At 41.4% G+C, this 14,276-nt stretch overlaps 4 protein-coding genes across 7 annotated transcripts in view; 2 read left to right on the forward strand and 2 right to left on the reverse strand.

Annotated features, from left to right (window-relative positions):
* Positions 1-863, reverse strand: part of LOC107710816 (CDC42 small effector protein 2-like) — an 11,466-nt gene extending 10,603 nt beyond the window's left edge. Inside the window, exon 1 of one of the 3 annotated variants that reach the window (XM_016515663.1) lies at positions 735-863. The gene's annotated coding sequence lies outside the window, so the exon portion shown is untranslated. The other 2 variants (XM_016515664.1, XM_016515665.1) reach the window with 2 other exon arrangements.
* A 1,718-nt stretch (positions 864-2,581) lies between these two features.
* On the forward strand, positions 2,582-5,060 carry LOC107710817 (nicotinamide riboside kinase 2-like). Of its 2 annotated transcripts, XM_016515666.1 has the most exons (8): positions 2,583-2,802; positions 3,353-3,443; positions 3,560-3,608; positions 3,709-3,889; positions 3,964-4,035; positions 4,113-4,219; positions 4,691-4,785; positions 4,865-5,060. In XM_016515666.1, the coding sequence occupies exons 1-7, from the start codon at positions 2,777-2,779 to the stop codon at positions 4,777-4,779; spliced, it is 615 nt and encodes a 204-aa protein (XP_016371152.1). In that variant the 5' UTR covers positions 2,583-2,776; the 3' UTR covers positions 4,780-4,785; positions 4,865-5,060. The 2 variants fall into 2 exon arrangements, with proteins under 2 accessions (XP_016371153.1, XP_016371152.1); XM_016515667.1 differs by lacking the exon at positions 4,865-5,060 and having other exon boundaries at positions 2,582-2,802; positions 4,113-4,266; positions 4,670-4,773.
* Positions 5,061-11,587: 6,527 nt separating this feature from the next.
* Positions 11,588-14,276, forward strand: part of LOC107710815 (NAD(P) transhydrogenase, mitochondrial-like) — a 12,569-nt gene continuing 9,880 nt past the window's right edge. Inside the window, exon 1 of the mRNA XM_016515662.1 lies at positions 11,588-11,597. The gene's annotated coding sequence lies outside the window, so the exon portion shown is untranslated. The remainder of the gene's footprint in view (positions 11,598-14,276) is intronic.
* Positions 12,477-14,276, reverse strand: part of LOC107710813 (biogenesis of lysosome-related organelles complex 1 subunit 6-like) — a 2,376-nt gene continuing 576 nt past the window's right edge. The window contains exons 2-4 of the mRNA XM_016515659.1: positions 13,876-14,048; positions 13,722-13,808; positions 12,477-13,070 (exon numbers count right to left, since the gene is read on the reverse strand). Of these exons, the coding sequence (XP_016371145.1) occupies positions 12,936-13,070; positions 13,722-13,808; positions 13,876-14,048 (395 nt within the window). The 3' untranslated portion in view covers positions 12,477-12,935. The remainder of the gene's footprint in view (positions 13,071-13,721; positions 13,809-13,875; positions 14,049-14,276) is intronic.

The following is a 14,276-nucleotide window of genomic DNA, read 5'->3' on the forward strand; positions in this document are numbered from 1 at the left end:
AATTTCTTTTAAAAAATTTTATTGTATTTATTTATATTTAAATATATTATTTTACATATAATGTATATAATACACATATGTACTGCTCAAATACACTTCAGCTCTGTTTAAACATTAAAAAAGAACATGAAATTAACATTGAGTCTTTCATTTCTAATATCTAATAAAGTTTGTAAGACTCTATTCTAGAGCTAGTTTTAAGGTAAAATCCCAAATCTATTTGAATATAAATCTGATTGACTGATGATTTTGTGTTGATGAACTGCAGTATCACCCATATTTCACATTGCTACATGGCTAAAACATTATATTTGTATCTGGTGAAAACAAATAACTTCATAAAGGTTAAAGTTAATTTCTGACACTCGAGCATCCTCATCAAAACCATCAAACTAATCGATTAATCCTGATCAAACCTGAGCTTCACGCCACAGAATCAGTCACGTTTGATGAAGGAATGTAAGCGCAACAGTTTACAGCTGTTTCACTCATTACAAGCTGTTAAATATTGCATGAAGCATTTATATTCATCTAATATTAATAAACAGAGACGCGCAGCAGGAAACCTCAGCCACAAACTAGCATGCTAACAATCAAAGCACCTCTCGTACAGCGCAGCCTGAAGAACAAAATCTAACCTGCAGTCGAAAAAACACGCTTTAATAACACAGAAGTTTTATAATAACTAATTTTTGCGACAAATGTTGAAATAAAGGGAAGATGTGAAGCCTTACCTCGAGCACTTCCTGAAAGCGTCTGTCAGAAAGCCGATAGTGGCTCCGCCCTCTTCCGCCGCTCTCCGCCGCAGTGCATCCCGGGACTTGTAGTTCTGTGTATTGATAGCGCTCTCTTGCGCGCGCCGCATTAAAGGGATAGTTCACCCAAAAATGAAAATGTGATGTTTATCTGCTTACCCCCAGGGCATCCAAGATGTCGGTGACTTTGTTTCTTCAGTAGAACACATTTGATGATTTGTAACTCCAGCCGTTGCAGTCTGTCAGTCGTATAATGCATGGCAATGGTAACAAAATCTATGAGAGTAAAAAAAACATGCACAGACAAATCCAAATTAAACCCGGCGGCTCGTGACGACACATTGATGTCCTAAGACACCAAACGATCGGTTTGTGCCAGAAATCGAACAATATTTATTGATTTTGATGCAATATTTACACTGAAGCTCGCAGGCGGCTACGGTAAGGGGCATGACATTTCCCGACCAGGCGCCGAGTGCTGCCAATCACAGCACACACCGACCCAGCTAACCAATCACAGCACACCCCGGCCCAGCTAACCAATCACAGCACACACTGGCCCAGCTAACCAATCACAGCACACACTGGCCCAGCTAACCAATCACAGCACACACTGGCCCAGCTAACCAATCACAGCACACCCTGGCCCAGCTAACCAATCACAGCACACACTGGCCCAGCTAACCAATCACAGCACACACTGACCCAGCTAACCAATCACAGCACACACTGACCCAGCTAACCAATCACAGCACACACTGACCCAGCTAACCAATCACAGGTGTTGTAATAATGTAAAATATGTGAAAAATAATTTGTTTTTCGAACAACCTAGTATGAGAGCCTGTTCTAGTACACCCCCAAAACAAAATCAAGACTTTGTAAAAGAGCATAATAGGACCCCTTTAAGCTGATGAAACAGCGCGCCTGCTCCACCAGGGGGCGACGCTCATTTAATGTATTGTATATTTCCACAAGCTCCTTTCGACAGCTGACATTCCTTCAGAAACTACAATAAATAAACAGCCATTAAAAAAGTTTCAATTTCCCATCATTTTCATGTCTGAATATATAAAATACGCGCTGTTTGTTTGTAAGAACATATCTAAACAATTAAAATATATATATAAAAGTATCTAAAATGCACCTGGATGCTATTAAACTAAAGATTTTAACATAGTTGAATAAAATTATGATGCATGATTCGGCATATTTTACCTGTTTGTTTGTAAAGGAGCGTGTGCTGGTCCGTGCGCATGCGCACAATCTGAGTCCAGACGGGAAAAACCCTGCACTCCTCCAGAACATTTCACTGGACACAATCATCATATGTGTGTGTGTGATCTCTAAAAGGCATAAACACTAGAAAAACAACATTATATATTAGTATATTATTAATAATTATATGAATAATAATAAGGGCGTTATACTGTGTATAAGTGAACACTTTACTGAGGATATCCAGCAAAATCTACGTTTACTAACTTATATTTATATATATTTTTTTAAAACTTTTTTAAAACTTTTTTTATTTAATAAGAACACAGCATACCTACAAATAAAAGGGTCTCCGTTAAAAGAAACAAATTAAATCGACAATAAATAAAGTATAAAATATTTAGAAAGAAGAAAAACGAGATTCATCAGTTTTTAGTAATATATATATATATATTAAAAAATTCCATCCTTAAATTAGAACATCATGAATCACACGATACAAAAATATCACGTGACTGGCCACACTGGGCGGCGCTTACGCGGGCTGAGGATGCTGCGCTCTCATTGGCTGAGGGCGGTTTCCGCTGTGTTTAAATAGCCAATCAGCGCGTAGCAGCTTCACTTGGGTGAAAGATCGCGAGCAAGCGCCGTCGACAAGCTTCATTCCACGCCATGGAGGACTCGAGCAGCTGACGTTTCCTTCAACCTTCTCTTTTCACGCTTTCCTTCGTACGGTCATCGATCCGTTATCAGCCTCGTCAGCGACTCTTCTCACGTTGACGCGCGTCTGTCTCAGTTTGAGGATGAAGCTCATCATCGGGATCGGAGGGTGAGTGAGCGCGTGCTGCTCTCGTTCCGTTAGAGATGAGGAACAAAATCACCATAGTAACAGTAATTCCCGCCAGAATGACAGTTAGCGCGGTGTTTACACGGAGAGTTTTTCTAGGTTAACTAATTAATGTCAGCTATGTAGTAGTAACTGGCATTTTGACGAAAGCTACGGTTACCATGGTAACATGTTTAAAAAAAAAAACTGCGTGTTTATTGCATTGTGAGCGTGTAACGTGCAGTTAAAGGGACAGTTCACCCAAAAATTAAAATTCTGTCGTTGACCCTCCCTCAAGTTGTTCCGAACCTGTATGAGTTTATTTCTACAGTTGAGCACAAATTATAATATTTTAAAGAATGTTGCAAACCAAAACAGGTGACGGTAGCCATTGACTTCCACTGTAATTTTCTCCGTACTGTGGAAGTCTGTGGCTATGTTGAGAGAATTTAGATTTTTGGAACTTTCCCTTTAAAGTGCAGTGTTGACTGGCATGTATTGGCCTCTTAAGTAATATGACGCAGCATATAACGCGTATGTTTCTGCCCCACAGGGTCACGAATGGTGGTAAAACAACACTGACGGACCGGCTGATCAAGAACCTGCCTAACTGCTGTGTGGTCCATCAGGATGACTTCTTCAAGGTCAGTATAATCAGAAAGCAGAGCTTGGCATTGATCACACACAGAGGTCAGAGGTTAAGAGTGTAGCGGTGGGAGGGTCAGTGTTCTGGAGTGCGTCTCATTGGTGTATGTTTCAGCCCCAAGATGAGATTGAAGTTGATGAAGATGGCTTTAAGCAGTATGATGGTAAGCCGGGCTCTTATCCAGGGGTTGGTGCGTGTGTTTTTGCATGTCTGGCGATCCGCACCGTGTCCTTGCGCTCACTTGTGCGTGTTTCCCTCCGCAGTCATCAGCGCTCTGGACATGGATGCCATGATGAGCACCATCCAGGCCTGGCAGCAAAACCCCGTCAAGTTCGAACGATCCCACGGCGTCAACAACTCGCTGGACTCGGAGATGCATCCGCGCGCTCCGGACGAAGGCGTTCACATCCTGATCGTGGAGGGGTTTCTGCTCTACACCTACGGGTGAGCGCCGCATGCAAACGTGTTCGACTGACCAATCAGACCCATGCTTTTACTGAACGCTGTCTCTTGCGCAGACCTTTGATCGATGTATTCAACCAGCGATACTTCATTTCCATTCCATACGAAGAGTGCAAAAAGAGGAGGAGGTGAGTGACGCCCGCTGCGTTTGAAGGCGCGGATGAAGGTCCAGCATGCATCTGATCTCACTGTATCTGTGTTTCAGCTCAAGGAACTATTCCGTGCCGGACCCACCCGGTCTGTTCGACGGACACGTCTGGCCCATGTATGTCAAACACACTAAAATCATGGAGGACTCCGGGGTTGATGTCGGTAAGTTCCCGCTAATCAGTGTTGGGGTAAGGTATAATGCGAGTGACGTAATCGGATTACTTTTTCAAGTAATGCATTACTAACGCGTACCTAACAACACCCCTTAGCTGTTATAAATTCACTGTAAACCACAGCTTCACGGGGCTTATTGCTTTTATAAAACGGTTATTCCATATACGTAGTAAGGTTTCACAGAATAAAACAGAGCAAATAAAGTGTAATGATATTAATAAAAACAGTATTCTTCCACCAAACAATGTAGCTCCTCAGAAACAGTTGTGGTTGCAACAAAGTGGTTGCCGAGCAACAGACAAACGTAAACAAAGGTGTGTTACTTTGTAGAGTCATTTACAACAGCTTCGAACGCGGCTCAGCCAATCAGAATCAAGCACCGGAACTCTCCGTAACTCAGTATTGTAATGCATTGCTGTTACGAGCGTCGTTGACACTGTAATCGTGTTTGTGTTGCAGTGCAACTAGATGGAGCCATGTCCAAGGACCAGCTGTACAACATTGTGTACGGAAACATTCTGAACAGCATCCAGAACAATCTGCCCTGAACAAAGGTGTGTATGCCACCGTCTGATGTCCAGTGTGTTCTCAATTCTCAGTCGTGTTCCTGATCGTATGACGTCTGTGTTGCAGATCTGTTGATCGACGAAGCTGCTTTTCATATCGACTCCTGCGTTTTACTCCAGCCCTGACAGCGTCGGCATCGCTGTTGTTTTTATATCCTCTGTATTTATTGTTAATCCAGCTGTTATAAGGCTACATCTATATCAACATCAGAACGTTCTGAGCATGGTTGCAGCTACAAGCAAATAAAATGAAGCTCCTGCGACACGTTTGTAGTGGTTGACTGTTTCTCTGAGTGTGGTTTATTAGGAGGAAGACTGGTGATGAACGAGTTCATTAAAGTCATTCCAAACCTCGGTTTCTTCAGTGGAGCCCAAAAGAACATCTGCTCTTCATTGCATAATAAATACAAATGCTGACCATCATGAAGGCATCAAAATAGTCCATGCTAGTCATATAGCAGCTCATTATGATTGGATGATTAATCTACCAATTTTTCAGAACTCTATGCCAAAGTCAGTCATCCAACACACTTTGCTGAATGTCTATTTCACATGCAGTGAGTCAGTAACACAACACATTCGGAGACTGTCGTCCTGTCTGTGTTTATGTGGGTTAGCCAGAGCAGACCGGTCATTATGGTTTCCGTCATATTTCTTTTCTTAAACACATCCTCTCAGACGCTCACCGCTAAACACTGTCCTGCGTCACAGCAGCTGCTGCGACTGATAGCTGCTGTAATCTCACGCCTCAAGACGTGTTGCATAACCGTGTGAGGAGCTGATTAGCCCCAGGAGAACATCTCGCTGCACCTGATCTTTACAGAGCAGCTTCAGTCATTCTTGAGGTCTGTCATCTTAAAGGGACAGTTCACCCAAAAATGAACATTTGCTGTTAATTTACTCCCAAACCGTCGACGATAAAGGCGGCTTTTGATCTTCAGTAGGACAGTAAAGATGATTTTTAGCTGAAGCCGTGCTCCTCTGTGAATCATAAAATGCAAGTCAATGGCTACCGTCACTTTGAGAGTCAATAATATCAGGGAACATTAAGTGAATCCCCGTGTCTCCTGACGATATACTGAGATCTTCTGAAGCGAAACGATCAGTCTGTGCAAGAAACTGAACATTATTTACAGCATTATTACTGTAATCCAGAGCCTCAGACAAACGGTCCGGAGTGATGTTCGGTTCACAAACGAATCAATCTTTTGAACCGGATCTTTTTCGAGAACTGGATGAAATGAGTCGAATCTGATTCTCTGATGAATGAACTGATTCAGCGCTTGAGTTCCTCAACAGTCTCTGAACTGAGCAAACGGTTCGACTCGGACTGAACACCGTGAACCCAACACTTCAATCAAGCGCCAAATGAAGGTTTCATGGTTTCTCAGTGTTTATGTAAAAAGGTGAGCTGATGAAGACTAGTTTATTCACTTTATATGCTTTAGACGTGCAAAACATCCACGTTTCACATCATTATTGAGTGCTTTAATAATTTAATCACGTATACGTGACGTCATCGTGTGATTACGTAAACAAACTAGTGAACTGAATCAGTTAATTGAAACGAACAGTCCGAAAGATTCAGTTCGCAGAAAAGAATCATATTTCCCCGTTTGTCTGAGGCTCTGGATTACAGTAATAATGCTGTAAATAATGTTCAGTTTCTTGCACAGACTGATCGTTTCGCTTCAGAAGATCTCAGTATATCGCCAGGAGACACGGGGATTCATTTAATGTTCCCTGATATTGATTATTGACTCTCAAAGTGACGGTAGCAAGTTTTATGATTCACAGAGGAGCACAGCTTCAGCTAAAAATCATCTTTACTGTCCTACTGAAGAACAAAAGCCGCCTCCATGGCCTGAGGAAGAGTAAATTAACAGCAAATGTTCATTTTTGGGTGAACTGTCCCTTTAAACCAAGCGTAATAGTTGCTCTCTATGGGTGCCGTGCAGTGATCAGCTGTTACTAGATCACTAGACTGACCACAACACAACTAGCTGCTTGATTACTATCTCATCAACTCGTCTGAAATCATGGATTCATCCAGTGATCTATCCTTCGACTGAATTCAGCATTTCAGAAACATAAACACTCAGATATCTGCTGCGGGCGAGTGTGAGTTGTTGTGTTTATGAGCTGCATGTTTCCTGTGGATTCAGTCTGAGCTGAAGGTCGGTTTCTGCCTCTGGACGCTCGAGTCATTATGAGTGTAAGCAGAATGTGCTGTTCATAAACCCCGAAATAGAGCGAAAACACCAACTCAAACCCACTGACCACATTCACATTACGCTTTATTTACCGCGGTACACACAGAAATATAATGTAAGTCACACAGTGGCCTTGTGTTCACTGCAGACGTGATTCATTAGATCGAGTGTCTGAAATTCACTTTTTTTTACTTTACTTAAAGCCTTTATGAATCATGCATTATAAAGGTATTCATTATAATGCATTATATCTTTTCATACCACAGTTAAAACGCATTATATTATTTGAAGGTTTGTCATGTTTTAATGCATTATTCTTTCTAAAGGTGTAATAATGAATAGTGTTATGTGCTACGATTCATAAGATCATACAATGCATTACAAGGCACATTTAATGCATTAAAACTACTTTTATTATGCATTATATATAAAGTCTTACCTACATTTTTTAGTACTCATTTCTTTTTGTCATGAAAATGAATGCACACAATAAACTTGGATAAAATAAAACTTTTATAATATTTATTAAACATGATGTTATAAGCTAAAGTGGAGAAATGAAGGCAAAACTTTTGCCTATAATAAATATAAAAAATTATGGCTTTAAATTATATTGTTGAATGGCTAATTTATGATTTTATCCTCAAAATAAAAAAAGAACAGACTGCTGTACTCCACTGCTGTATATATTGTTGTTTAACACGTTAAACATAGTTGTGATTTTGATGAACGTGACTGTGAGCTTTAACACGTGTGTGTCATTTGTATGTTCAGGAAGCTTCAGCGTGTGTGTGCCGTATTTCACACGCGCCCGTCGGGTCACAGAGTTCAGGCATGTAGGTCTGACATGTGTGTGTGTGTGTGAGCGCGTCAGATAAGAGTGTGTGTGTGTGTGTGTGTGTGTGTGAGCTCCGTCTGTGACGCACACTCAAAACAACACAAAAGTGTTACAATTCAACTCTACAGAGAGAGTGGAAATAAAAGGCCTTACAGGATAGCAGGTATAGTTTAGGTCTAAGGCGAGACACTGCAGATTAACCAGTGTTTCATGCGCTGGTCAGTTTAGAGATTTTAGTCTATTTTGCTTCCGTAACACGTCCTCTTTCAGTCTAGTGGAAAGAAAACATCCAAAATAGACATTTAAGGGTTTGTTTTATTGCACTTTATCTATTAGCGTCTGCAGATTTCAATCTCAATCCCTATCTTTAAAGAGTTTTTCTCTTACAGACACCAAACTTGACAGTTTTATTCCTCTCTATATTCTGAAGGCTCGTTCATATATCATTCACACTGATTTATACAACATTTTACTCCTAAAAACATGGTGAAAATGTGTTTTCTGTCTGTTGACAGTATTTTCTGATCTCTGATAAAAAGAGAAATACAAAATCCCTCTGGAAAAACCTTTAACTCTAAAATCAAACAAGAATTATGAATCTAATTTTCAGGTTTCTGTTCTAGAATATTTACACATAACATTTCAGGAAACGTACAAACACCCGTCTTCATGTGCTGTGAAGAATCGCTGGTGAAGTAGGGTGAGTTTTGTCGTACAGTATTTGTGGAGCATTAATCTGGAACGTTTGGTCTGTTCAATGGTGACCCGTTCAAATATGATGATGAAACAAGTAAACATAAACATACACTTTCCGGAGGTTTTCCAGCACTGGAGTTTGTGCAGAATGAAGCGCGGCTGGAAGAGACAGTCTGACAAATAAACAGAGGTCTGGCATAACTCGTCTCCTCCTCCAGGTCTGGCTGTGGTTCAGGGTTAACCAGCTCACTGTGGTTCACTCACTCACACACACAAACACACACACACACAAACACACTCACTCACGGCATAAACAAGACAATAAATCCAGCCGTCTGCTGCAGAAACCTCATCAACACCATCACTTTCACGTCTGCAGCGCACAACAATATCTGTCTCTCTGTCCATCCATCTGTCTGTCTGTCAATCCATCTGTCTCTATATCTGTCTGTCTGTCCATCCATCTGTCTCTCTATCTGTCTGTCTGTCTGTTCATCCATCTGTCTCTCTATCTGTCTGTCCATCCATCCATCTGTCTCTATATCTGTCTGTCTGTCCATCCATCTGTCTCTCTATCTGTCTGTCTGTCCATCCATTTCTCTATCTGTCCGTCTGTCTGTCCATCCATCTGTCTCTCTATCTGTCCGTCTGTCTGTCCATCCATCTGTCTCTCTATCCATCCATCTGTCTGTCTGTCCATCCATCTGTCTCTCTATCCATCCATCTGTCTGTCTGTCCATCCATCTGTCTCTCTATCCATCCATCTGTCTGTCTGTCCATCCATCTGTCTCTCTATCCATCCATCTGTCTGTCTGTCCATCCATCTGTCTCTCTATCCATCCATCTGTCTGTCTGTCCATCCATCTGTCTCTCTATCCATCCATCTGTCTGTCTGTCCATCCATCTGTCTCTCTATCCATCCATCTGTCTGTCTGTCCATCCATCTGTCTCTCTATCCATCCATCTGTCTGTCTGTCAATCCATCTGTTTCTCTATCTGTCCATCCATCTGTCTCTCTGTCCATCCATCTGTCTCTCTATCTGTCCATCCATCTCTCTAGCTGTCCGTCTGTCTGTAAATCCATCTGTCTCTATCCGTCTGTCCATCCATCTCTCTATCTGTCCGTCTGTCTGTCAATCCATCTGTCTCTATCCGTCTGTCCATCCATCTCTCTATCTGTCCGTCTGTCTGTAAATCCATCTGTCTCTCTATCTGTCTGTCTGCATGTCCATCTGTCTCTCTGTCCATCCATCTGTCTCTCTATCTGTCTGTCTGTCCATCCATCTGTCTCTCTATCTGTCTGTCTGTCCATCCATCTCTCTATCTGTCCGGCTGTCTGTAAATCCATCTGTCTCTCTATCTGTCTGTCTGCATGTCCATCTGTCTCTCTGTCAATCCATCTGTCTCTCTGTCCATCCATCTGTCTCTCTATCTGTCCATCCGTCTCTCTATCTGTCCGTCTGTCCATCCATTTGTCTCTCTATCTGTCCGTCTGTCTGTCCATCCATCTGTCTCTCTATCTGTCTGTCCATCCATCTGTCTCTCTATCTGTCTGTCCATCCATCTGTCTCTCTATCTGTCTGTCGTTCTCTTGAACTGTTAATAAGATGGTTTGGTTTTCTGGTTTAATCAAATATTGCCACATCAAACCCCACATTTCTACATGTACTTTACAGTGAAACTGCTGCATTTTTCAGCGCAGCACATGTGCATTCATTTAATTTGGACTCTCATATATCAAAATAAATGAAGACCGAGACAGACGAGCCGCAGGTGAGACGAGGTGATCAGAATCACAGCCCACAAACACCTGCTGAAAAACACCACAGTACTATGCTTTTGGACATGTAACTATGGTAAAATTTGAGGTACCTCGGAACAGTGTTATTTTATTATCATTGAGATACTATAGTTGTTTTATTAATATTTTAAATTAGATATTTTATATTTTTATTTTAATTAATTTTGTTTAGTGATTCTTATTAGTTTTAGTTTTTTTCTATGTCTATACATATATATATATTTTTTTTTTCAGTTTTAGTTTTAATTTAATTTAATTTTAGTAGTTCGAGTTAAGTTAAATGAGAAACTGCCTTAATTTAAATTTAAATTTTTTTCAAGAAATGATGTTTATTTATTTATTTTTATGGTTATAGCTTGAGCTAGTTTTACTAATAACCCTGCCTCCTTGGAATACCAAGTAATAAGTAAAATATCATGATGCATGAATATAATAATCAGCATTATAAAGCGTTCAGACACTAGGCCATGAGTTTGATTCCCAGGTTATGCATGAGCCAATGAAATATTTGCCTTCAATGAAATTAAAGTTGCATTGCTTAGAAGCATCTGCCAAATGCATGCATGCAAATGTGATTTCTGTACCACGATATTACCATCTAATACCATGTCCATACATCCTCTTCTTCCTGGCCATGTCTAAATTGCCTAAAATGTCCAGGTTTTGGCTCTGCTTTCTTGATGTAATGTCTAAAAAGTAGTTTGACCAATAGTGCGCAGGCGTGCGAGAAGGTCAATGCGGTGCAAATATGCTCACATGTAATGTATGAGAACTGTAGAGATGAGCAGGTACGGTCAGCCTGGTTCTGTAGAGGTCAGAGGTCGTTACTGTGATGTTCTGGATGTAGTTCAGCAGCAGTTCGGTGTGTTTGAAGGCTTTCAGGCAGCAGATGTTTCTTCAGTCGAGCAGAAACAAGTCTGAGTCTATATTTGGGTTTGGTGTCTAATACACAAACTCCACCCAATTCCAGAGCAATTACCCCCCGCCCGTCACGTTATATAACGGCAGCGAACCGCAGCGTCTCACCATGAGCTAACGTGAGCGTTTGACCGCATCACTTCCTGTTGTGAGGCCGAGCTGAGCATGTGTGGACGGTTGCTGTTTACTCAGTCTCAGCTCCACATGTGCTCAGCGTCTGTGGCTCCGGATCCGTGGGTTTGTTTTTCTCCTTCAGCCCAAAACAGCTAAATCCAGACGCCAATCCAAACGCCCGCGCGTCACCCTCAAAACCGCCGGAAACCAGCCTGTCTGTCTGTGTCCGAGCGCTACTGTCTCACACACACACACACACACACACACGTGCCGGTGCGCTTCATTAACCCGCCCCAGCACACAGAAACACACACGGATGACACACAGGATCAATCCCATGATGCTCTGCTGCCACCTAGAGTCCAGCGCTCACAGATGATTACACACGTGAGCTCACTCCATATCAGTGTATCATACTGGTGCTTTCACCAGAACAACTCATGATAATAATTATTATTATTCCAATGAAAATGATAATAAAAATTTCACTTTTCTTGTGTAAATGTGGGGAAATTTCACATACACAAGATTAAATTGTCAGCAAAAACATTGCAAATAAAATAAAAATACTTGCCATATTCTGAATGAATATAGAGTTTTGGATTAATGAATGGTTGTTATGTACGGTTTATTTATGTGTGTATATTTTAGCATAATGTTGTTGGATTCTTTGTTCTAATAAAAAAAAAACACTCAAATCCCATTAATAAATATATGATGCCGATTAAGTTCATGAGCATTCAAATATGAAACATATTAATGTTTTACTGCTAACAGTTTACAATAAGGACTCATTAACATGAACTAACAATGAGCAAAGCATTATTTACAATTTTTATTAATCTTTGTTAATGTTAGCTAATAAAAATACTTATTAAGGTTAGTTTAGAGAGCATTAACTAAAGTTAACACGTACAAATTTTGATTTTAATAATGTTTTAGTAAATGCTGAAATTAACATCGACTACGATTGTTAAATAATGGTAACTAATATTAAGAAATTAAACTTTACTGTAAAGTGTTACTATTTTATCATGTTTGATTATATTAAAAGAGCATTATATAAAGTTTAATGGAAGTCACTAAGAGTTTAAGCTGATTTATTTTCCTTTGTGGAGAATATGGTGACACAAACACTTTCATTAGTTTTATTATTACTTATCTGAACAGAAGTGCACATGATGACAATCAGAGCTTTGAGAGTCGAACATAAATTTATCACATTTAGTCCTGATAAATTCATGAAATCACCAGTGAATTCTGAGTGAGAGGCGCGACGCATGCGTGAATGTGACGAGCAGCGGCGTGTTTCTGCTCATCTGTGTGTTTCTGATTGCTTTATAGACGTCAGGGGCGGAGTCTCGGGGCAGTGGGTGGAGCTGTGTCTGAGGGGCGGGGGTATCGGGGAAGTGGGCGGAGCCGTGTCTCTGAGGAGCAGGGTCTTGGGGAAGTGGGCGGAGCTGTCTCTGAGGAGCGGGGTCTTGGGGCAGTGGGCGGGGCCATGTGTCTGAGGGGCGGAGTCTCTGGGCAGTGGGCGGAGCTTTGAGTCTGAGCACGCTCAGTGCGGTTCAGCGTCGCTGCGTTTGGCGGGTTTGGCGATGAGGTGTCTCTCTCGCTCCAGCTCTCTCTCTTTCTTCTGCTCGCGCTCCAGATCCTCCTCCTGCTTGTGCTGCTGCAGCTTCAGCGCTCGCTTCTACACGCATCACAGGAACAGACCACACCGACGTCAACATCCACCATCACTGCTAGTGAATGGGTGCCGTCAGAATGAGAGTCCAAACAGCTGATAAAAACATCACAATAATCCACAAGTAATCCACAGCACTCCAGTCCATCAGTTAACATCTGGAGAAGACAAAAGCTGAAACAAATCCAGCATTAAGAAGGAAGCGTTATTATGGATTATGGACTCTATGTATTTTAGTTAAAAGCGTCTTAATGCTGGATTTGTTTCAGCTTTTGTCTTCTCCAGATGTTAACTGATGGACTGGAGTGCTGTGGATTACTTGTGGATTATTGTGATGTTTTTATCAGCTGTTTGGACTCTCATTCTGACGGCACCCATTCACTGCAGAGCATCCATTGCTGAGACACTGATGCAGTGCTACATTTCTACAAACCTGATGAAGAAACAAACTCATCCTGATCTCGGAAAGACTGAGGGTGAGAACATTTTCAGAAAGTGTTCATTTTTGGGTGAACTATTTCTTAAATATGTCCTGAGAGTAAACAACCAATCTATAGAAGTCAGAGTATGTTTTCAGCTTGTTTTCAGTGTGACGCGTCAGTCCTCACTATCTCAGGATCATATATGAACAGTGTGGATCTGGTGTGAAGCTCAAACCTTCAGTCTGGTGGTCTTGTCGTGCAGAACGATCATTTCTCTGCGGATGTTCACCAGCTTTCTGTGATAAACGGTGGCCTCTGTGAACTGAAACACATGGGCTGTGAGTCTGACGACGGCAGGAGGCTTTAATGATGAAACACGACAAACTCACCAGTGTGTTCAGATCAATCGTGGCGTTGCACTCGCGGAACTTCGTGACTTCCTGTTCCAGCGTATCCAGCAGAATCACCTGGTTTTGTCTAGAAGAGATAACGATTATTACAGCATTCTGAGCCCCAGTGTTTATTGTGAAGCACTGTTTTTCAGTCTGATCCAATAATAAGGCTCATTTACTCTGCTCGTGTTTCGAGAACCAAACCCAATGTGACCCAAAACATTAGTGTTAAAGATTACAGTTGATTTCCCTTCCTGTTAGACAGGAAATGGAAGGTGAAGTCAAGCACATTGCATTGTGGGATGCAGTATCTCCAGCATCATACAGTGTGTGTGTGAGTGTGTGTGTGTGTGTGAGTGTGTGCGAGTGTGTGTGTGTGTGTGTGTGTGTGTGTGTGT

This window comes from Sinocyclocheilus rhinocerous, unplaced genomic scaffold (genome assembly GCF_001515625.1).
Source record: "Sinocyclocheilus rhinocerous isolate Xijiao unplaced genomic scaffold, SAMN03320098_v1.1 scaffold2162, whole genome shotgun sequence".
Taxonomy (NCBI): domain Eukaryota; kingdom Metazoa; phylum Chordata; class Actinopteri; order Cypriniformes; family Cyprinidae; genus Sinocyclocheilus; species Sinocyclocheilus rhinocerous.

What these genes read in the sequence shown, in the direction of transcription:
- LOC107710817 (XM_016515666.1), top strand. Translation starts at nt 2,777, where the DNA reads ATGAAGCTCATCATCGGGATCGGAGG. An exon ending in TGGCTTTAAGCAGTATGATG is followed by an intron (nt 3,609 to 3,708) that starts GTAAGCCGGGCT and finishes TTCCCTCCGCAG; the next exon opens with TCATCAGCGCTCTGGACATG. An exon ending in GGACTCCGGGGTTGATGTCG is followed by an intron (nt 4,220 to 4,690) that starts GTAAGTTCCCGC and finishes TTTGTGTTGCAG; the next exon opens with TGCAACTAGATGGAGCCATG.